The 24,721-nt window shown below is 32.0% G+C and overlaps 2 protein-coding genes across 2 annotated transcripts in view; one reads left to right on the forward strand and one right to left on the reverse strand.

Moving 5' to 3' along the window:
* The window catches only part of LOC145305407 (unconventional myosin-XVIIIa-like), a 201,893-nt gene that overhangs the window by 5,684 nt on the left and 171,488 nt on the right, over positions 1 to 24,721 (reverse strand). The window contains exons 42-51 of the mRNA XM_080147025.1: positions 23,467 to 23,556; positions 19,927 to 20,016; positions 19,562 to 19,629; positions 18,903 to 18,993; positions 10,877 to 10,978; positions 10,420 to 10,542; positions 8,461 to 8,544; positions 8,195 to 8,305; positions 7,016 to 7,099; positions 638 to 741 (exon numbers count right to left, since the gene is read on the reverse strand). Coding sequence (XP_080003151.1) covers positions 638 to 741; positions 7,016 to 7,099; positions 8,195 to 8,305; positions 8,461 to 8,544; positions 10,420 to 10,542; positions 10,877 to 10,978; positions 18,903 to 18,993; positions 19,562 to 19,629; positions 19,927 to 20,016; positions 23,467 to 23,556 — 947 coding nt within the window. The remainder of the gene's footprint in view (positions 1 to 637; positions 742 to 7,015; positions 7,100 to 8,194; positions 8,306 to 8,460; positions 8,545 to 10,419; positions 10,543 to 10,876; positions 10,979 to 18,902; positions 18,994 to 19,561; positions 19,630 to 19,926; positions 20,017 to 23,466; positions 23,557 to 24,721) is intronic.
* Positions 3,895 to 6,674, forward strand: LOC145305216 (uncharacterized). Its single transcript, XM_080146804.1, has 7 exons — positions 3,895 to 4,008; positions 4,280 to 4,353; positions 4,435 to 4,595; positions 4,762 to 4,807; positions 4,938 to 5,047; positions 5,769 to 5,874; positions 6,302 to 6,674. The coding sequence occupies exons 1-7, from the start codon at positions 3,975 to 3,977 to the stop codon at positions 6,437 to 6,439; spliced, it is 669 nt and encodes a 222-aa protein (XP_080002930.1). The 5' UTR covers positions 3,895 to 3,974; the 3' UTR covers positions 6,440 to 6,674.

Here is a 24,721-nt window from a genome sequence, read left to right on the forward strand (position 1 = left end):
CTCCCCTAACAGGACACATAAAAAAGTTAACTGTAAAGAAGAAATATACCTATAGGTCCAATAATTTGCGAGGTCTTAAACAACAGACAGAAAGTCATCCTGTTACTGTTATTTAGTGTATCGTACCTCATATAGGCTGGAAGGAAAAAAATAATCACTGTTATATCTTTCTGTCTGACTATCTGTCTATCTATCTATCTATTTGTTGTCTTTCTCTACCTATCCTTAAAACTATCTATCTATCTAAAGTTTACCTAATATGCTGGGAGGAATTTTCATCTTCCAGGTTTCTAAGATTTCCTTTCTATCTGTCTGTATGTCTATCTTTCTGTCTATCTGTATGTCTGTCTGTCTGTCTGTCTGTCTATCTGTCTGTCTGTCTATCTGTCTGTCTGACTATCTGTCTATCTATCTGTCTATCTATCTGTCTATCTATCTGTCTATCTATCTGTCTATCTATCTGTCTATCTATCTGTCTATCTATCTGTCTATCTATCTGTCTATCTATCTGTCTATCTATCTGTCTATCTATCTGTCTACCTATCTGTCTATCTATCTGTCTATCTCTCCGTCTATCTATCTGTCTGTCTGTCTGTCTCTACCTATCCTTAAAACTATCTATCTATCTAAAGTTTACCTCTTATGCTGGGCGGTAGAAACATTTTCGCCCTCCATATTTCCAAGCTTGGAGGATAATTCTGCCACCTGATCTCTCAACTTGTTTCTCTCATCCTCCAGTTCCTACAAATATATTTTAAAGTTATTCATGTTTCATCAGGAATAATTAAATCCTAAGGCATATGAAAACGGACAATAAATTTATGTACATCCTAAATGAGTAAGTTTTGTATTCTGTAGATTACATTTTTTGATAATCTGCAGAAAGGGTTATTTGTTTTTCATCATTGGGCAAATAATTGTTCATTGTCTTATCCCTAAAGATCCCTAATTCAGATGTGCTGTTATGCGGAACCGAACGAACACCGCACTTTTACAATTATGCACTCTGCCTTATTATTTTTTTGCAAAGTTTTTTTCTGCCATTTTTTTTGCATGTTAATAATGACCACTCTGTATAGTTGAAGTTAGTGGTAGCAAAATATCAGGAATCTTAAGGGATAAGGCAATGGAGATAAAAATTATCCCTTCTCAATGGTGGGAAAGTTTAGACATTAAGGTTTGTACACCTAATTTAAGATGTTTTACTGGAACCCAAAGTTTTTAGGACAACGAATAAGAAAAGGTGATCATAAAACTTTGGGTACCAGTGTAATTTACATTCAAATGTCTCCACCCTCCACCCTCGTGGTAGCCCAATATACAACCTATACTTACTTACACATATAATGGATTTATAAAATATGGACTTATACTAAACAAATGTCCTAATACTTTTTTTTTTATAATTTTAAGAAGCTTAATGGAGAAAGATTTATAATGTAAGTAACTAAAAATTTAAGAGTATTGAAGTATATTTATAGCATGATTTAATATATTTTCAAAACAAATCTTGTTAAATATTATCAAACACCTTTAAATAAAAAATTTATCCATATTTTCGAATCCATTGCAAAAACACACACACATATTTTTGCACAGAAAACATGAAAATTTCGCAGCAGGAATAATATTCATCTTGCATATTTGCAAACAAGAACAAGCTCATGACGTTTACAAAGAATCATAGCAACTTCATTATCTTGTTGGGCTCAAAAGGAAAGCTTATTGTATGTAGGAAATTGATTTTAAGCTATTTTCCAGGGCCCTTTTTAAAAAAAATTAGCCTGGAAGCAAATATTAAAATAAAATAAGTCCCCAAGGCCATAGAAATGACGAATTGAAAAAATTTGTTGAATTGGTTAGAAAACCAAACTTTTATTTTCAAAAAGTCATAAAAAGTAAAGGGGGGGGGGGGGAAGTAGTTAAACCTCCCTAGAATTGAGGACCAACAACAATGCAATAGTAAGAGCAACATATTGAGTGGGGCTTCTAAAACAAAAATTAGCAGGAAAAAGGAACCATTTTCATCATTTATACTTGTGTTTGTTTATAGAACTAATGGTTATTTTATCCTTGTTTATTCAAAATTGTAGATTATTAACTTTGTGAGTTGCTTAACTCCAACTGTAATCATAATGCACACTATTTGTTTACAAGCAAATTTTTATGATAATTTTGCTCGGCAAACAAATAACTTGGCCTGTAATTAATTATCAAAACATGCAATAAATCGTAAAAATATGTAATGAGGTTTGCTATTTCAATATTTATATTTCAAGGTATTTGTTTAGGTTATCATATCATAATGGTTATCTTAGCCACTTTTTAGACCAAATTTTTTTATCTTCTTAAAAAAAATAACCAGTAAATTTTTTTTTTGTTTTTTTATTTTGTTTTTTGATGCATGAATTATCAACATTTGTTTTTTTTGCATATTTATAAAATATAAGTTTTTAAATTTTATTATTATGATTGAAAGGTGCAAAAATGCTAATAAATATTTTAGTTATATAATTGTACTAGCAAAAATGTGAATATAAATAAGTGAAGACATGTGTATAAATCTACCAGCTTGAACCTAACAAATGATAATCAGGAAGGAGGGAGTGACATCCAACTTTTGGGCCAATTAAAATGACAATTTTTTAGGTATCTTAATTGGTTGGTAGAAACCGGCAGTGTCCACAAATTTCCACCAATAATTTAAATCTACATAAGGGGTGGTTTTTTTATCTCATAATATCCCTTGTGTATCTAACCTATACTCTTTATATTATCATCTTATATTTTTGAAATGGTCAATAGTTTATTCCTATCCCTTGCATTCCTGACAAGGGTGTGTATTAACAAATTATCCCAAGTCATTGTAAAGTATTGTTTGAATCAATAGTTTACAAACAACATCTTTGCCAGGGATGGAAGTATGCCTCCCAAATTAAAAATATTTTCCCCACATCTTTATTGACTCCTCCTCCAAAAAATTAACATACTTTTGAAGCCATTAAACATATATAATAATTTTGTTTTTCCAAGTAATCATACTTTTGTTCATAAACTTATCAGTCATTGAATCTAAAAATTTTATCTCCATGTAACTTAGATCCTTTTCAAACATATGAAATGCACAGTTAAAGGCTTGCTTATTATTTTTATGTATTTTAGAGGGCCTTTGAACATGTTTATTAATGAATTATCACATACTTGGATGTGTTAGTTGTTGTGTTTTAAGAGATAAATGTCGTTATTTTTAGTTAAGTTATTTATTTACTAGCGGCTACGACCCTAGAGGCACTTGAGGAGGAAGGAGATGATTTCTAAAACCCAATTTTTTTATTTAGATTTTTAAGAAAAAAGTTATAAATTTTTTTTTCTTCATTTTAAATAAAATTTTAAAAAGAATTTAATTTTTTTTGCAGGGGCAGTAATTTATTTCTAGGGGTCATTTTTCTTGGGAGGGTGGTAGTACCCTCCCCCAAATAGTTATAAACCTTTCTGGGTCCTGTGAGAAGCTACCCTATTAAGAAGAACCCAATCGGTTCATTGGTTAGCGAAATCCTTCAGTACAAACAGACAAACATCCTGTTACTTTATTGTAGGGATGTATTTTATTACACAGTGTGTGTGTGTGTGTAGTATAAATATGAGAGGAGAGCCTCTTGTTATCTCTCAGAGGCCAATCTTTCTCTCTAATTTCTCCGAAAACAGCTGATTGTGACGTCATGCGTACTTGTTGAGGCTTTACACACATAGGGGTTGCCAAAACGTAGATTTTTAATTTTTTAAAATTAATTTAATTCTTTTTATTGTTTCACAACTCAAACCTTTTAAATTTCAGTATACTTTAATAACTTTTCAAAATCTGAAAATAAAATTGAAAATTTTAAAAAATATTTTGGCAACCATGGACACTATTTATAAACATGTAAAACTCTGTCTGAAAGCATCAGTTTGTTGAATAATATGATTATCTAAATATGAACAGATTTTTAATAGTTATACTTATTTCAGGTATTTTAATTTGTGTACTGATATCTTAAGAAATATGTGTTACTAACTCCAAAGAGAATAAAATAAGCATTAAAATTCAATACAAAGAGAAAAAACAAATAAAATTCTTCCTTTGAAATGTAAATACACCAAAAAAATACAATGCATATACATGTAGTGTGAATTTGACCATGTAATTCTTGTTCTTACAAGCTTAGGTTTCTGATAAATATTTCACTGATTAAAATTATGAATTTGAGGTATTATTTTATTTCAAGAGAATTTAATTTAGACTTGTTTGAGGGTAATGGAGGAGTGGAATACTCAAATGTCAAAGATACCCATGGCCTAAAATGGCTGGAAGATGTAAGTGTTTTTTAATACCTATAAGAAATTATAAATAATTTTGTAATAATTTAATTTTATGATTATCTTAATTGTTTGTAGACAAAGTACAAGTATGATATGATATTCCCTGGAACAACCAGTCAAGAACCTAACTTCAAGCCCACAGGGGTAATGAACCGGCCAGGACCAAGGGTTAAACCTGGTTCATGCTACACATGCTCAACAATCACTGATGGTCCAATGTGTCAGAATATTTCAAGGCATGTTTTCACAATGATGGAAAAGTGAAATAAAAAAAAATTTATACTAGTGCTATTCTTCATCAAGAAAACTAAGGATTAAAAATATTTCAATATCATATTAATTAGGTAGGTATAATTTTCTAAAGCAAAAGGTTAATTGTATGTTGAAAATATGTTTCTTCAGTTATGAGAGACAAATATTAGATGAACAGGATCAAAATTTAGTACAGGTAAAACTTAAATAATAGATTTTTACTCTTTAAGCTTGAAACTTAAATTTCAGTGGCCCATAAAATTCAGATTTTTTTCATTACACAAACTTTGTCTAAGAGTTCTCATAGTGCAAAATTCTTTTGACAGGTATGTGGTGTGGACCAACCATTTTGTCAAGTAACCAGAGTGGAGTACAGCTATGCCGACAGTCAGGATATGACATGGAGTCTGGAAAGAAACTGCAGTTCTGAATGCAGGTATATTGTTGAATTCAGCAGATAGTTCAATCTAAGCTTACAACAAGTTTGGCTTTAAAATGTGAACCTGAAACTACCCCATTCTGATAAAGAGGTTCACCATGTAGAATGAAGTTTTAAAAGCGCTTGCAAGGGGGGGGGGGGGGGGGTAATGCAACCATCTTGTAATCAGTGAGCAAATGGCACTTAGAATTCGAATTTTGATCTGGAATTTTGTATGAGTAATCCTTAGTAGGTCTTTTTTCCCTAAATTGAACAAAAAGTTGGAAAAGTAACGGCTGGCGGCTCAGCAGTTTAGCCGTTTTTAAAACTATTTTCAAGGGAAATCATCATAAAACCTATCCCTACATAATACTCTATGCTGCTCCAAAACGTTTTCAAACGGTTCTAGCCGCTAGTTGCTAGTACTAGAAATCTAAAAATGTTTTTTTTTGTATCATTTCACATGATTTAAAGCAAAAATATGTTTCAAAAATTCCTACATAATTTATGGCAGATTTGCCCTAAAAATAGCCAAAAAAACGGCTAAACGGCTGAGCCGTTAGCCGTTACTTTTTCAACTTTTTGTTTGATTTAGGGAAAATAGACCTACCAAGGATTACTCATGCAAAATTTCAGATCGAAATTCGAATTGTAAGTGCCATTTGCTCACTGATTACGAGATGGTTGCATTAAACCCCCCCCCCCCTTTCTTCGAAGAAATAAAAAATATTTAATTTAGACCCTTTTGTGTGACTATGGGTGCCAGGACCAAGGTGACTTTCTGCTCCAGCTGCTGCAGATGGGATGGCAAGCCTATGCCTGAATATGATCAGAACCAAAAACAGGTAGCTCAAAAAGTAAATGGTAAGGGGGCGGGGGGATTCTATAAACATTTCTTAAAATGGCATACAAGTCTATACATTTCCAAAAAGAGCAATGTGTACTGAGAAGCAAATTGAATTTTCTATCTATGACCACCACATAGCACAATCAAAGAGCTGCAAATAATCTGAGTGAGGGAAAAAGTGAAATAATAGAAGATTTTTAGAGTTAACAATGTTATACCAATTAAAAAGACACTGAGTGTAAATGCTAGTAAATGATTTTAATTTGACTACATGACCAATAAACTACAAATAATGTCTGTGCTTACCAGTAAAGTTCTTTTTTAGCAGTGATCTCCATGGTTTTTAAACAAATTGAAAATCATGGAGGGTTGCTGTGCTCAACCAGAAACTTTGAGGGAAACCGCCATATTATTTTATTTCTTAGGTAATGAGATCAGATCTGGAGAGCGTGGTGTTCGACAACAGTCTTTGTAACATTGACAATGGTACTGAAACCCGCAACTCCATCAATTCTTTCATCTTGGCATTACTCATTATTCTTTATAGCATTGTTGATAACTAATAAAGTTATGGTTGGTTTAGGCATCTTACAACGTTTTGGCTAGTTGAAAATACTATAAGTACCTATGATACTAGTTTCTTAAGAATTTTTAAAAAAATAAAGATCAATTTCATCTCTTACAAATTAAAAATAGATGCCAAAATAGTTTTGTCTCAGGTGCAATTTCCCTTACTGTGTTTAATTTATATTTATGTACTTTGCTATATTGTGATAAATAAAACTTTTTATTTTCAAATAAGATTTAATTTTAAATGTGCAGCCAATCTATAGCTATGGCAAGTGCGTCTGTACGTCACGAAAACAGATATCAATGAAAATAATTGTAAGCAAAATTGTAAGACGCCTTTTCTTATTTGTTGGCTGAAAAATTCTGATTGGTTAGTATAAACTTTTCAACCTTAAGTTTTAATCTACAGAAGGGGTATTTCTGTTAATAATCATTGGGGTCTATTTCAATTTATCGGCCATTGTCTCATCCCCTTTAAGATCCCCGACTTTTTGGCAGATTAAAAAAGAACACAACGCCTACAATCCAACAATGTTTGTCCGTCTGTCCCACCTGTCCATGTATCCTACCTGTATGGTGGTCTGTTGGTCTTGAATTGTAATTTGATCTGTTGAGACAGCAGCCACGCTAGCCTTGTATTTTCTCATCACGTCCTAGAATTAAAAGAATTCCTATAAAAATTTTTTTACAAAAAACATTTGAAGATTTTTTTTTATTAAAAGCGAAGCTTTTCTATAATTAGGGTCGGTCCGTCCGTACGTCCGTAACGGATAGCTTTTTTCGTTAATTTAGGCATGTTAGAATTGTGCTTTCGATTTCAAATTTTGCATGGTGATTCCTTTAATAGTTAGGTACGATTTAGAAAGCGTAGCAACTCTATAATCATCACCAAAATGTCCGTACGTCCATTTTAAACATGTTGATTTTTTTACTTTTTTAACAACAAATTTTTATGTGATCTAATCATCCGATTGATCTGATTTTTGGTATATTGATTCCTGGGACAACAAAGTATAATGTAATAAGCGAAGCAACTCAATAATTAAGTCCTAGAAATGTAAGTATGTCCATAAACATTATCCTGAATCAAGCAGTTTTTCAACACATTTTACTTACAATTTTGCTTTGACTCTTATACATTTATATTATGATTATTCAGTTCTGATACTATACAAGTGTTAATGTCCATTTGTCCTACTGTTTAAGTGCTTCGCATTTATGGATGTTGTCATCCTTGTTTTTAGGTACATGTCATTTATTCCAATAATATGAGCAACGAAATTTTTGAAGGATATTATTTCCTGAAGCTATTTTTATAGCTGACATGTTTCACATGGACGTAATAAATAAAATAACTGCTCTTTCGTACCAAAATGGGTTCCTGTTCTAACCAATAAGTTGGTCGGATTTTTTCTACATTCTTTGGTCAAAATTACTGATTGGGAATCTAGAACTAATATGTCTATTGTCCAATATACTGATTGGGCATCTAAAACCAATATATCTATTGTCCAATATACTTTTGGGGTTCATTGTCCATTATAGGATTGGGTATCTAGATTAGAACTACTATATCAATTACTGATTAGGTATCTAGAACTAATATATCAAATACTGATTAGGGATCTATAAATGCTATATCTATTACTGATAAGGGATCTAGAACTGCTATATCAAATACTGATTAGGGATCTATAACTGCTATGTCTATTACTGATAAGGGATCTAGAACTGCTATGTCTATTAACCTGCATCTCATCCTCGTTTTCTTGCAGCTGTGAGGCGAGCTCAGCCTTCTCCCTGGACATCCGCAGGTACTTGTCCTCCAGGTCCTGCTTGCTGCGAGACAGCTCCTCATACTAGATAGATAGATAGATAGATAAGATAGATAGATAGATAAATAGATAGACACCCGAAGGTACTTGTCCTATTATTTTTCTGAATCACAACCCCTGGGTACCTCTGTAATTTATTTTCAATGTACAAAACTGTTTGGAGGACAACTTCTTTATACCTGTGTTTGTGTGTCAGCCAGTTCCATCTCTGCATTCTGTCTGGCCTTCATGGCAGCGGTACGGGCAAATTCTGCATCCTCCAGCTGAAAAAAAATACAAGATTGTTGATAATCAAACGTTGTTCCAGGGACGAAGGGGACAGTGCAAGGATTTAATGAAATATTGATTGTAAAGAGCAGTGTTTAAACTTTTCAACAATTAATCTTAATTTACTGGTGGGATAATTTTGTTTATCATCATTGGTTACCTACCTAAGTAATATTATATGTATATTAATTTATCGTCAAACTTTTTATCCTTTAAAAATCTGATACATTTTTTTGGCCTTATTTTCTTTTGAAATTTTTGCTTATTTCTTAAAGTTATAACTTTTTCTAAGTAATAAAAATACAAAACTCCCCCCCCCCCCTCCTTGCATTAAAAAAATATGACAACATTCATTAATTGCGAAGCACATACAACTTTACTCATGATAAACGAAAAATCACATTTTTCCTATAGCGTTATGGACTGACTGACGGATGGACAGATAAAGTAAATTATAGATTAACTTTGCTACAAAAAAGTAGCCAAAATTAAATAGGCGCATATTAAGTTACATAAAGAAGCATTAAATAAAGCTATAGTATTTTAAATAATACGCTATTTTTCAAGTAGGGTACTGATATAATAACCCCCCTCCCCCCACCTTATTCGAGTGAGTTAGAGCAAATGAGTCCAATGCCACAGTGTTTAATAATCTATAAAAAGTACCCAAAGTGTTTGAAACAATGAAGAAGATTTAAAACTTTGAGCACCTATGTAATTTACACTCCTATGTGCCTTCCCTCCCTGCTTTAAAGACTAATAGTGTTTTTTTAAAAAAAAGGGGGGGTAGTACACTGGCGAATTTAGAGAATCAACTGTATATTATTCCAAAGATATAATAAAGGCTTTCAAATTTAAATTGCGTAATCCATCATTTTAAGCTTTACTATTCATATTTATTCATGACCTATTTGTCCAATAAATTGCACTTAAGGGGGTGGTTACTAAAAGGCTATTGTACATGTTTTGCTACTTAACATAATATAAAAGGGGGGAGGCGGATGTACCACTTTTTGAAACCAAAAGTAAAACGTGCATGATCTCAGCCCATAAAAGAGTTACAGCTCTAAAATTCGGCACAGCAGTTGCTTTTATGGTGAACCATATGGAACTGTGAAGAAACGGCGGCAGAACCGCCGCAAACCGCCGTTTCCCGCCGATTTTTTTATTGCTTTTTCTCGCAATAATAGACAATTTTCAATCATCTGAGATAATTTTTTTTTCCATAAAAATTTTGCTTATATTTTCACATGACACTTGTAAGATTTTACACTTGCAATTTTTTTTAATATTGACATGTTTGATTGATGATTGAGAACTATCTAATTTGTCGAAAAAAGGCAAAAAAAATTGGCGGGAAACGGCGGTTTTCGGCGGGAGTTAAGGTTCCGCCTCCGTTTCTTCACAGTTCCTTATTGTTCTGCACAATAGCAACTACTGAGCCGAATTTTAGAGCTATAACTTGTTTATGGGCTGAGATCATGCACGTATTACTTTTGGTTTCAAAAAGTGGCACATCCGCCTCCCCCCTTTTAAGTTTTAGAAACAATCTTTGGAGAAGGGCTTAAAACCTGCGGGGTTCTTCTAACCTTCACCCAACCTAACATAGCCTTTAATAAGCATTTAATATCTGGATTTCTTTCTTTAAGAAGTTTTTTTTTTAACCAGTTGCATTGTAAGGGAAACCGTCGAAGAACCAAAAATAATCAGTATCTACTTAACTTTTAGCTCTTAGCTTCTGAAATTATCCCTTAAATAATCTGTCTATTTTTTCACAACTGTTCGGTGTTCAAAATAAAAATGGATTAACTTTAGCCAAAAAAAAAGTTATAAAAATGCGCCAATAAAAAAAGAAAAAAAAATCTAGGAACCTGATTTTTAAGCTGTCTGAGAATAACTTTGTTGGTGCCGTCGTTCTGGTTCTTCTCCACGAGGGTCTGGGCATCGCGCAGCAGGGCCTTCGTCTTCTTCAGGTCCTTCTTCAACTTCGCCACCTAGCGAAGTAATTTCAAAGTAATAACTTGAATTACTTATTAAAGAACGAGTAAAAAGAAGGATAAGAGAAAGAAGTAATTGAGGGAAGGGGGGGGGGATGTGGATGAGAAAGAAAAGGGAGAAATAAGAGAGTGGGGAGAGAAAGAACAGGATAAAGGGGAAGGGAGGGGAGAGCCGAACAGAGAGCAGTGCTACCGATAGAAGAAAGACAGAAACAATTACTTGTAGAATAGTCTTGCAACATAAATATTTCTTTTTAAAATGCTTATCATATCCTCTAGAAAAAGTTTTCCGCCAATTGAAACCAACAATAATTTTGTATATATTTAATACCTGTTCTTCATCGCCCGACCTCTCTAGCATGTCTTGCAGTGTGCTAATCTTCTGTTCTAGATCATGTCTCTCTCTCAAGAACATTATTCTCTCCTCATGTTCCTGAAATATATAAAAAATTGTTGAAATAATGCAATTGGAAAATCACGCAACCTTACACATATTTTTTTTTATTATAAGTTTTTCTCCTTAATAAGATCTCATTAACCACTAATCCAATTTAGTTCCACATTTTAGGGAAGCTTCACGGGTCCAAAGGTGGTTTTAGGCTATTTATAAGCCCTTCGAAGGTGCAGAGTAGCCGCTAGTCTATAAAATAAAGGGGTAAGGTTTTTTTTGATGAAACTTAATATCTCAATAATGATTAATCTTATAAGGTTAGGCCTTTTACGACCTACCCGCCCCCCCCCCCCCCCAAGTTACCCTAGAGAGGCCTCAAGGGGGCATATTATTATATTTATTATATGAATCGATCATTTTATACTTCATTGATATATCCTTGGATCACTAATAAATGAGCTACAAATATCCTAGACTAAGATAAATCCAGGGATCTTAAGAGATAAGGCAATTCAAAAAAAGGTTTAGACACTGCAAATTACCAATATGAGATTTAATATGAGTACCAAAGATATTTGAGCCAACCATGTAAAAAGCATGTTTATAAAACTTTGGGCACCAGTGATATTTTCAGTCCATGTCCCCTCCCTCCCTAATATAAATCCCAAACACGCAATTTGATAATTATTTGACAATGGGCCTATATTAATCTGGTGATCTACAGTGGGAACTAGTAAATTTGATAATTATTTGACAATGAGCCTATATTAATCTGGTGATCTACAGTGGGAACTAGTTAATTTGATAATTATTTGACAATGGGGCCTATATTAATCTGGTGATCTACAGTGGGAACTAGTAAATTGAGCCTTTCATCCAGGGGTCTTAAGAGATAAGACAATGGTCAATAAATCAGGATTTTATGGATCACAACTTTCCATTTCTGTACATTAAATACATTGGTTTAAAAGTTAGAACACTACCAAACAATAAAATCAAAGTATCCTTTTTGAGCCAACGAATAAGAATTTTAAAAAAACTTTTGGGTACCAGTGTAATTTACAGTCTAATGTTCTCTCCCTCCCTGCTTTCATACGATTTATGAAAAACTAACTAGCTGTACTGAAGACCTACTTACAAAAAATCATATTTTGCTAATTTTTACGGTTTCTATATTATAACTGTTTAAAATACAAATATACAGTAGACCAATAAACATACAATAATCAAATTAACTTCATAATTTCAAGTTTTGAATTATGATTTTAGGGTTTCACATATATTTAGGGGTGTGAGAATCACTCTTAAAATTGAGAAGGCCTTCCCCTTATTTCAATCACTAATGGTTTCACATCCCCTTGGTGAATCGCTGTGCACGCCACTGCATATAGTTACATATCCATCTTTTGTCCAAATATTCTAAAGCATGATAAATTTTGTGACCTGTATTTTATATCATGCTATTATATAAAGCAGCAAGGTTTTTTTGCTTGTAGCGAGGGATCCAGCTGAATGGTTCTCCTTTCTTATAGGTCCCGGGATGGTTTAAGCCTATTTTATTTGTATAAATAAGCTGGGTATGGTTTAAGCTATTTTCTGCCCTTCCATATTCCTACTAAAATAGATCCCCTAAGTGCTAGGGGCGCAGTCTCTAGTTAATAATAAGTAAATAACTATTTTTTTTGCAATAAACAATAGAAACATAAGATAACAACTAATTAATATAATATCAATATTAACTATAACTGAACGTAAGGCCTATATAAACACTTGTTAAAAATAATGATAACATCCATAAGTAGCGAAGCACAAAAATTCATAAATAGATTATAGAGAAGATGTTTAGTGGTCATAAATATGAAAAAAGGAAGATAGAAAATCTGTATACCCCTGGGGTAATAATTCCTTTTTTTTTGGGGTTCTAGGTACTTTTCCACAAATCGATTCCCCATAATCTAATTCCCTCTTTTAAATTCCCAAACTTCATTTTGCCAAAGTGACGGATTCCCCCAATTTAAATTCCCATTAAAATGTATACCCCCAAATTATGATATCCATAATGCACTCATCCTAATTACACTTTGGCGACAGATCATATATCCTAAAGTTTACATTTCCACGTGTCCTTGATATCCTTCTTAAATACCCTAGAAATTATTAATTGTCTCTAAATAAAAGGGGGAGGGGGGGGGGGCTAAACCAATAAAACTGCTCAAATTCTACATTCATTAAAATTGTGAGTAAATTTGTTAAAAAACTGCTTGATATAGGATAATGTTTTAGGACTTGATTATAGAGTTGCTTCGTTTATTACATTATACTTTGTTGTCCCAGGAATCAATATACCAAAAATCAGATCAATCGGATAATTAGATCACATAAAAATTTGATGTTAAAAAAGTAAAAAAATCATCATGTTTAAAATGGACGTACGGACATTTTAGTAATGATTATAGAGTTACTACGCTTTCTAAATCGTACCTAACTGCTAAAGGAATCACCATGCAAAATTTGAAATCGATAGGACAATTCTAACATGCCTTAATTAACGAAAAAAGCTATCCGTTACGGACGGACGGACGGACCGACTCTAATTATAGAAAAGAGAGACAGACAAGTAGAAAGACAGATATTTGCGAGCGAAAAAAAATAAAAAGAAATGAGCAATCTATCTCCAATAGCAACCGAGAAAATCATATGTCTTAGACACTTAGACAAGCAGGCAGACTGACATACAGACAGATAGACAGACATTCGAACATACAGATAAGAAAGACAGACATTTGCAAGCTAAATAATCTAAAAGAAATCAGTAATTCATCTCCAATAGCAATCGAGAAAATATATATACATATAATATCTTCATTACAAAAGACAGAAGAAAAGACAGACAAAAAGACGGAAAGACAGTCGGGCAGAGAGCAGACAGACAAGCAAACAGATAGACACACACAGACATACATGCAGAGATGCGGAAATAATGACAGATATGCAGACAGATGGACAGACCGACAAGAAGGAAAAAAGTCATTTGAAAGTGAAAAAATCTGAAAAGAAATCAATAATTTATTTCCAATAGAAACGAAATTCATGACATTGCAACAGACAGAAGAAAAGACAGACGGACACACAGAAGAACAGACAGAGTGTTATGGCAACAAAAATAAGATTGATATTAACTATTATTTTTAGTGGCGAAGCTACTCTATAATTCATTTTGTCTGTCCGTCCATCAGTCCATAACGCTTGGCAGAAATGGGATTTACTCATCTCCTATAAAAGTTAGAAAGCTAAAACTTCTTGTTAACATTCCTTTTAATATGGAGCATAATTAAGTACAATGCCTATAAAAAAAAACAAGAGCAAAAAAATGACAGAAGAAGGCAAAAACGCCCGACATCCCCCGGTCGATTAGGGTTAAATAAAGGATATTGTTTAAGGACATACTTACATTTTTAGGACTTATTATAGAGATGCTTAGCTCATAAAATTGTACTTTGTTGTCCTGGGAATTAATATTTGTATATTATGATTTGTAATTAGAGTATTTAACAATCATATGTCAAAAGAGAATACTTGAGCCAATAAAAGAATGTTGTTTTAATGGATATCTTTAGATGTGGCAATTTGTAGAAGAGGGAATATGATCTCATTGCTTTAAGACGTTTAGGCTAAGTGCATCAGGCCAAAGTGTCATTGGGAAAAGAATAACAAAGGATATTTAACATTAGGGGAATCAGATTTCGGGGAATCCGTTTGTGGGAATCTAAACAGTGGGAATAAAATTAGGGAAATGTGTAGGATACCTTTTTTTTTGGGGGGGGGAAGGGTTGTTGGAGATGGGATTATCAATTTAATTATTATAATTACTAAAATTCTTTAATAAACGAAATATATCAGCTTTCAAATCTTTTTATATTCTTTACTTATCTTAATAAAGCCACAAAGATCTTTGTCTTTTTTAAACAGTTAAAAAAGAAATTTGAAGTGAGAAACACAATTGACTCAAGTCGGATAAAATTAATTTAATTTTTTTTTTAAATTTCAAATATTCTAAGGAATCGTAAGAGATAAGACAATGTATGATAATTTGATGTAAAAAAACAATGGATGGTTCAAAAGTTTGGACACTTTTTGTTTATACCAACAAATCAAGACTTAGTAAAAGTACCCAAAGATTAATTTCAAACTAACAAGAGTGCGTGTTTAAAAAACTTTGGGTACTAGTATAATTTAGTTTAATGAAGCTCCCAATTCTGTCAAACGTACAACTGCACAGTAGAAAAATAATAAATTTTGTCCAAATTTAATCTATTGTGTGCTAGTTTATTTTCTCAAGCAAATAGTCATTATCGATACAAACAATCAATTTCTCTTTTTATCAAATAAAATTGTTTCCAGTATGGCTTCAAAACCGATTAATATCTGTTGGATCAAAACCAGTGCTCATCCATACGAAAAAATCATCTATAATACAAAGTAGAACGATGTCTGTCCGTCTGTCCGTCCGTCTGTCTGTCCGTCCGTCCCTTAAGATCTCGGTAACCACTGAACCGATCGGATTCTACTCTTGAGGGTATATACCTATTGGTCCTGTGGTGGTTTTAAGCTATTTTCTTGGGGGGTGGGACACCCCCAACCCCCCCAAAAACAAAAAAATCCCCCCCATTTTTTTTTTGTAGAAGAATTCTTTTGTAGAAATATTCTTTTGTAGAAGAATTCTTTTGTAGAAGATTTCTTTTGTAGAAAATTTCTTTTGTAGAAGATTTCTTTAGTTCTTCTTATTTTTTTTTTGAATTTTTTGTTGTTGTCATCTCTTGGGGCAAAGCCCCTAGAGGCTAGGGGCGAAGCCGCTAGTGTATAATATCGTATTACAGTCAATTTTACACGTATATTAAAACAAAAAAAATAAAATTTATGAGAGTTTTGTTAACCCCAACCTAAGGCCCAACGGGTCTAACAAAACTGGTATTAATCTTATAATTTTTCATATAACTAAACGCGGAAACTATCTATAATACGATGCGATAAACAAATATTGTAGTCTTGACATTAGTTATAAACTTATAAAGGGAGGGAATTTTGGACTGTATATCATACTGGTATTCAATGTTTTATAAACACTTGTAACTTGTTAGCATAAAACTTTGAGTACTTTAGTAGTTTCCAATCATTTTAATCTAATAAAGAGGTTTTAATATTATCCCATTTGATTTGGTACACACATCCATTCATTGTTAATTGTCTTATCCCTTCAGATATCTGTTTCTTAAATACAGAATTGCAACGATTTTAAAATTACAAATAATACACGTTCGTGCAATAAATATTATGAAGGAATTATTTCATTTATCATAATAACGGGGGTGATTATAAATTCCGCATGTCCTATAATATAAAAGTTCAGTAAGGTTTTGTTTGTCTGAAGCTTAAGGTCTTTAAAATCCCTGAACCAATTGGATTCTATATTTTAAGTAAGCTTCACATGTACCTATCCTGTGATGGTTTTGGGCTAATTTATTTTCAGATAGAAGTCTTGGAGGGAGCAGGATAAAAGGCTAAAACCATCCCATGCCTTTTTAGCTTCCCTAAAATGGAAAACTCACACAGGTTCAATTAATAGCGAGATCTTAATGAACGAACAAAAAAAACCTTAAAACTTTAAGATATAGACAGCGAGGGAGGGTTCATAGGGCGGTTAGTTCCACTGGAACCCAAAGTTTTATAAACAAATAATCTTATTCATTAGCTCAGAATCTTTGGTTACTTTTACTGAAATATTTTGGTGTCCAAAATTTTTAACCATTAATATTAATAAAAGGCTAGTTTGGTTAATCATCATTGGGGATGTATATTCCGGAGTTGAAGACTTACCTAATTACAGTGTCTACGTCAAGATCTTAAGTTTACACAAAGAAGTCAATAAAACAAGGATAACAATATCCATAAAAGGCAGTGAAGCTGAACAAATCAGACATAAAGAGACATTCAAACATACTTCCTCCCTCTTAGGGCGAAGCCACTTCAAGGCTTTGTTAAGAAGAAAAAGGAAACTAATATTAATCAAATCCCTTTTTGTTGCAGATTAATTTTGCTTATTGAAAAACTTCAACTGTAAAAGTTTTATTTATATTTAATAAAAACTTTAGGTTTTAAAATTACTTTTTTACACTAATTTCACATTTAATTTGCTATCTAGCTATCTATCCACTAGATATCTAGCTATATAATATATCCAATATAATAAAAAAACATTTGTTGAGTTTTAAAGAAAGGCATTTCTGCTACTATATATTCTTTAGTAAACAGACAGTTTTGTGTGTTGGAGTGGTTCTTCAAAAATACAACAGAATTTATTTTATAGCAAAAGAACCTTTAAAGCAGTTTCTCTATAACATATATTATTTATTTATTGATAAAAAAAAGTAAAAAAAACCTATTATAAATAGTCAAGATATTAATCTTATTTTTTTTTGTATAAATACTAAAAAATATAATTTTAAGTAGAACTTTAATACATACCTACCATAATTTAATTTCAACAAAGAACATTAGAGTGTTATGCAGTAGAAACAAATATAAATTAATATGACATTTTGTATCTAATTTTGATAATAAAGAACACTGTAGGTAAATAGATAGATTTCAAGTTTTGCTATTTTTTTTTTACAATTTCCCTATTTTGTGAGTTAATACTCTTCATTCAAAACAATGTACACAAGATGCAGAATTTTTTTACTTTAGCGGATTTTTAGGCAAAATAGCTGACTTTGACTTAATTAATATCTTTAAAAAAAACATTTAAGGGCTAAGGTTTGCTTTTATCAAAGAAATTTCAGTCTTAAATCTAATGCTAAAAGCTAACTCTAAAAGACTTACAAAAAATTACAATTGCGGATTTATTGATTTTTAGTAAAGGGATTCTACTACAAGTAGATTCGTACTTTTGTATAAAAAAATTGAGGGAAAAACAAAAATTGATTTTTTATTTCAATATTAAGCTTAGAAATATATATTTTGTGTATTTAAAGTTAATATTTGCCCCGTAATTAAATCAAATACATACGTTTTATCTCGTATTTACTATTTATTAAGAATACAGTGTTAGGTAATTGAAAGAAAAACTTTTCCTTCCCCAATCTAAATATTTGTTAAAGGAAGATGATTAATTCTAGGGATCTAAAGGGATAAGACAATGGCAGATAAATTTATGTTCATCCCCATTGATGATAAACAAAATTACCCCTTCTTTTGATTACAATTAGTGGTTTAAATTTGAAAGTTGGGACATCCAATAAAACAACCGAACAGAATTTTATAAAAAGCCCTCTAAGTTGTTAAGCCAACGAATAAGAAAAACAGTATTATAAAACTTTGGGGACTATTGTAATCTAAACAGCCCAATGTCTTTTCCCTCGCTTTCTATTTCAGAAATTGGGGGGATGGTTAATTTATCTTTATCTCTTTTCCCTCCACTGTTTAAACAGAATTCAAATACAACCCTAGGAACCTATTCAATGAAAATTTAAAATTTTTTTATGTTCATAAAAAAATTTGAAATGTCATAATGATAAGAAAACGTTATATTTGTGAGAACTAATCCAGGGAGGGAATTGACAATGGAAAATTAATTAATAAATCCCCCAATTTATGAAAAAAATAAGAGGCAGAATTTCATGTATAAGAATTGAGAAAAAGATTAATAATCATCCGTTGTACCATCCCTGTGTTCAATAGATTTAGTCATTAAGTAAATATTAACATTTTTAAGTTTTTTTTTTAAATTACAACTCCGAACCAAAAAAATATTTCTTGGTCTATTAACTTACCTAACTTTCAATTACCTATCTATCTAATTATTTGTTTTTCAACTACTTATCTGTAGCTGTATCTATCTATCCTCGAGTTTTCTGTCTATCTATCTATCTTTCTGTCTATTCAATGACAATCTATCTATCTTGTATACCTGTTCTAATTGCTGTTCCAAGATCTTAACCTTCTTGTTGGCACTGGCCCTAGCCTCTTCAATCTCTTCCTCCTTACTCACAACCTCGCGTCTAAAAATAGGTTTTTATTAAGTTTTTATAAAGTTTTTTTTTGCTAGAATTCGAACCTTTAAAATCAATACAAGTTTTTCGATAACTAGTTTTGAACAGCGATCTAAAGGGAGAAGACAATTGCAAGTGATGTTCATCGCCAATGATGATACACAAAATTACCCTCTCTGTATATAATAATTAGTGGTTTAAACGTTTGATCAATCAACTTAATGAAACTAAATAAAAGCCCCCATAGTTGTAAAGCAAACGAATAAGAAAACATTATTATAAATATCTCTTATAGTAGCCGGATAAAAACCATTTTCCCTACAATAAACCCATAGCTCCGAGAGATTAACCAATAGATAGAATGGTTGTCCATTTGTAAGGAAAACTCAACGAAAATGTCTTAGAAGGCGATTCAATTCTATTTTTGTTTAGCAGGAAACTGACGGACAAACAAAGTAAATTATAAAGAGTAGGTAGCTTCGCTACTAAAAAAAACACATTAACCAAGTCATGAAAGTAGTAAAGAATTAATATTTTCTCCCATGTAGTTTTCAAATGATGATGAATGCGCGTGTACCTGTGTTCCTTCTTGAGAGCTGCCATCTCCATCTCCAACTTGGTCCTGCTGGCCTCCAACATCTGCACCTACAATAAAATCAAGATTGTTGTTTTATTTCAAAAGTAAAGAAATAATGGACAGAAGGACATTCAAGCCTTTTGAAAGGGGTAATTACCCAATTGCCACCGCCCATTAAATTTGAATACAGACACGATGTCGTAATCGAAATATCGAGGTAGTACATGTTAAATAACTTTAAAACAAACCTATTAATTCCATTAACCTAGCTTTCTACATACTTAGTACCTAATAAAGTTTGTAAGATTGTTATGATTTGAGGCAAGAGATAGCAAATAAGATAGCAAGTAAGATAGAAAGTATACCTGAGCGGCCAGATCATCCAGCTCTTCCTCCTGATCCTTCAGCTGCATCTCTAGATCCTTCTTGCTCTTCTTCAAGGCTCTCACTTCATCCTGAAAAAAAATGTTGCAATATTACGATATAAATCACGCAACCTCAACTTATATTACCATTTTTTTAGCCATGAAATGTATTGGTTAATTATATGACTTTTTTCTTATTTGATGGCCTAAAATCTTTGAATGCATCTCCAATTGATGTATCCCTACATCCCTTATTGAATGGCATTGTGTTAATATGCAAAAATTATTGAATCCTTGACAACTATTAACAATGACACCCTTTTTAAACTCGTTCAACCATTCCATATTCAATACAAAGTATATTCATGGAGGGAAGGGACATAAGGCTATTTATTACACTAGTCCCCAAAGTGTTAAAACAATGTTTTCTTACTCATTGGTTTAACAACTTTGGAGACTTTTATTGAATTTTGATGGATTGATTCATCAATTTTAGTGTCCAAGCGTTTCAACCATTATTTGTAATCTACAGAAGGAGTAATTTTCTGTAACCACATTGGGGATATACACCAATTTTTCGGCCATTGTCTTATCCCTTTAGATCCCTGATATTCAATACAATGTATATTACTACAACATCCTTTATTCAGTTAATATCAGGGTTGGATGGATATTAATATATATCTTATCTAACCATTTCCAGGTATGTCAAGGGATAAGGCAATGGACTATAAATTCTTCCCTAATGATAAAAAACAAATATACCCCTTTTGTAGATTAAAATTTTTACTTTAAAAGCTTATACACTACTAGTTTAAGGCAACCACTTAAATCATTCAAAGTTTTAAGCCAGCGAATAAGATAAATTGTTAGAAAACTTTAGGTACAGCTTAATTTCCAGTCCAAAATTCTATCCCTTTCTGAGAATATATTAGTTTTTACCACCTAGGCTTTAATCAACAGAAACATGGTTTAACTTAAATAACTATACATTTTTTTCTTATTTTAACTTTAGAACTTCTTTACTATAACTAAAACATCATAGAATTTCTTTATATATCACTAAATTTATATTGAACTATATCAAATATCACATAAAACTAGTGTTAACTTATGCCACTGAAGATATAAAACTATATAGTATATATAATCTCAATTAATAAGGTAGTGTAACTGATTTCGTAGTAACTTAGTAGGAAACATTCCCCTAGTCCTAAAATCCCTATAAAATTACAGAAGAGTAACAATTTCTAACAGCCTTTTATTCTTCAGTTATTATAAAGTATTTTTTATCTTAATAACCCACAATAAGTCACACACATAAATTGCAGAGAAAGGGATAAGGAACCTCTAAAAAAAACAATTGAACTTTTAAAATTAAACTAATATAAAATATAAGTTTTTAAAATATTTTAAAATGCTGTTAAGGATCTTAAAGAATAAGACAATGGGCGATAAATTGATTTACATCCCAAATGATGCTGAACAAAATTACCTTTATGTAGATTAAAATCATTGATTGCTAAAACCAACAAATAAGATAACGTGTTTAAAAGAGTACCAGTGTAATTTACAGTCCAATTTCCCCTTCCTTCCTGATTATATAGAGTAACATACTACAAAAATAGTATCTAATAAGGTGGGGGGGGAGGTTTTAACGGGATGGTGGTATTACCCCCCACCCCTCCCTTCCCCTCATCAAAATAGACAAGTAGATATCTTGGGAGGCAACACAATTTTTCTTTAGTTTACATATCACTATCCATGACCTACTGAAATTAACTATTCTTTTACCCCCTACCCTTGAAAAAATATCAAGTGTTCCCAAGATGTAAATAGAACACCTGCTTTATAAATAGCTATAAATTGAAAGCTTGGTTCTAAAGGAAGGGAGATGACATTGGACTGTAAATTATATTGGTATCCATCGTTACATAAACATGATCTCTCATTTGTTGCTTTAAAAACTTTTGGTGCTTCCTTCGAGTAAGAACTTTTGAACCATTAAACTTCATTAACAGACTGGGTAATTTTATTTGTTGTAATTAGGGATGCACATGCACCATATCTCCATTGTCTTATCCCTTAAGATCCCTGAGTCGTAAACCGGCATTAGAAATATTAAAATTACCCCAGATTTATTTGGACTTAACTTTGTATATCTATTCCAATCAAGTATGTGTACGACCTTTGTCCGGAAGTCACAACCAAAACTTACAAAATAAAAAAAGGCGAGTGACACTTTAAGCTATAGCTATTAACAATTTCTTTGCTGCTTTGTATGAGCACTAAGGTGTGTGTGAGTAATATGATAGTTCACATGGATTTCATTTTTATTAAATACTGTTGCCATACTTACATTCTAGTGGCCATTTTTATATTTTAGTGGAAAATAATAGATAGATCTTTTACAAAGATCTTGAATGGATTATAAATTGCTATATGAGAAGACGAAATTCCCTCAATGACGTCATAAAAATTAGGGATGGGAAGTGGGACAGAAAACCCATAAAAAAAGAGATGGATAATCCCTCGTATTTATGACGAAACAGGCTGATTTTTTTGAGGGACTTTCTTCGTCTTTCTATATAATATGATATACAAAATTACCCCGTATGCAGATTATAGTTATTGGTTGAAAAGTGTTGACACTACCAGTTTGAACCGACCAATCAAGATTCAATAAAAGTACATCGAATGTAAGAGTATGTTATAAAACTTTGAATACCAGTATAATAAAAAAAAATATTGTAATTTTATGCATATTCACAACTTATAATACACAAATAATAATTTTGACATAACAAAAAATCTTTCAAAATAGTCTTTAAATGATAACAGCTGACTTTTTTACGCTACTTAGTACATTTCTAACTTTATATAACTCAAGTAATAGTATATATGTATATGTTAATGTATGAGGTCGAATCTAATAAAACATTGACAGAAAAATAATTTTAGAAATAACTTTTCCTAAATATACAAAGCATTCTTAAGGAATTAGATGTATGTTTATCATTTTTTAGAACACTTATTCCAATCGCTATTAAAAGGGAGGTATAGAAAGGAAACATTTAAATACGTTGACAAATATGGCTTCGCTACGTTTTAAGAAAAACAAGAACGATAATGTATATGGTGGGTAGTTTAGCAAAATTAGAAAATTATGTGTATGTTTTTTGTCCTATAAACAACCAACACTTTGATTGTATGACCTTTTTAACAAAGCATGGTTATGCGTTGTTCCTTTTTAGCAGAGTGGGAGAGGGGACAATAGGCTCAAGGACACAAGTCCCCAAAGTTTTATAATAACGTTGGTTGTTTTATTCGTTGGCTTAATAACTTTGGGGGCTTCAGTGAATTTTGATTGGTTGATTCATTAAGTTATGTCTTCAACGGTTTCAACCACTAACTTTAATCTACAGAAGGGGGGATTTTGTATATAACGATTGGGGATGTACATAAATTTATCGGTCATTGTCTTATCCCCTTAAATCCCTGCTTGTTTGGGCCACGGCATTCCCCAAATGCAAATATTACCTCCGTGGTAGAGTCCATCTGTAGGTCTGTGAGCTGGCTCTGTAATGAACTGATCTTCTCCTCTTTAACTTCGCCATCATGCTTCAAAGACTGAAAAAGAAAAATCCATCAAAAATCACGAAACCTTTACAAAAAATAATAAAATATATCTTTTGTATCATGACCGACAGACTGACGGACAAAGTGAGATAATTGGATGCTCCTTGGTAAAGGATATCTTCACGAAAATAATCATCAGTCTATCTTAAATAGCAGTTGAGCAAATGTTTTAAAATACCTAAGTTATTTTTAATTAAAGAAAAATATAAGATAATTTGACAAAACTATAGTTTTGAGCTGTGTATATATATGTATACTCATAAAAATATAAAAGTTGATTTCCATTGTCCTATGACTAAACCATTTAAACACTACCCCCGATATTGATATACTTGATGTTCATAAAATCTTTTACTTCCTTCCCTAAAACACCAGGGATAAAGGAAGAGGTTTATGAAAAATCTTTTTTTTAAGGCTTAAATTCACTTCTATATAGAATACTAGCGGTTGTAACTTGTGTCCCTAGCATCTAGGGGGATATGTATTCAAGGAGATAGATAGGAGACAGAAAAATAGCCTAAAACCATAACAAGAATTAAATCTTAAATTGAAATAGCCTTAAACCAACCCGTGACTTATGTAAAGCCTTTGAACAACTCAATCAGATTATCAGTTTTTGAAATCTTAAGCTTCGGACAAAAAAACCTTAGTACTACATATAATAGGAAACTACCTCCCCCCCCCCCCCCCCCAGCTACCCGATAACAAAATACGAACTTTCAATTTAAAGGGCAGAATCAAATTTTGTATGCATTAACCAAACCCAGTATCCCTGTAGAAAAAAAAACATATATTGTCGCATCCTGAACAATTATAACCAACATTCTAAACTTCAATTCAAACCCTCCCAGGGATAGAGGAGACATTGAAATGTAAATTACATTGGTACTCAAAGTTTTATTAACAGGTTATCTTTGGGTATTTTTCTCAAAATTGGTTGTTAGCTTCCATACTTTTAAAATCAATAATTTTAATCTACAGAGGAGGGGTAATTTAGATTCTAATCATTGGAGATTTAGATTTATTACTCTTCCATTGTCTTATCCCTACATCTCTGCTTCAAACACCCATGTTTGCATCCCTTAAGAAACAAGAACAATAATGTCCATATGAAGCGCAGAAAAATGTTCTAGAGAACAAAAAACTGTAATACAGT

Source organism: Acartia tonsa, chromosome 14 (genome assembly GCF_053477335.1).
Source record: "Acartia tonsa isolate MP-2025a chromosome 14, ASM5347733v1, whole genome shotgun sequence".
NCBI lineage: Eukaryota > Metazoa > Arthropoda > Copepoda > Calanoida > Acartiidae > Acartia > Acartia tonsa.

Excerpts from the sequence above, each read along its gene's own strand:
- LOC145305216 (XM_080146804.1), top strand. The coding sequence starts at position 3,975 with ATGAACAGATTTTTAATAGTTATACTTATTTCAG. Across the intron at positions 4,009-4,279 it reads AATAGTTATACTTATTTCAG|ACTTGTTTGAGGGTAATGGA; the intron begins GTATTTTAATTT and ends AATTTAATTTAG. Across the intron at positions 5,875-6,301 it reads ATGATCAGAACCAAAAACAG|GTAATGAGATCAGATCTGGA; the intron begins GTAGCTCAAAAA and ends TTTATTTCTTAG.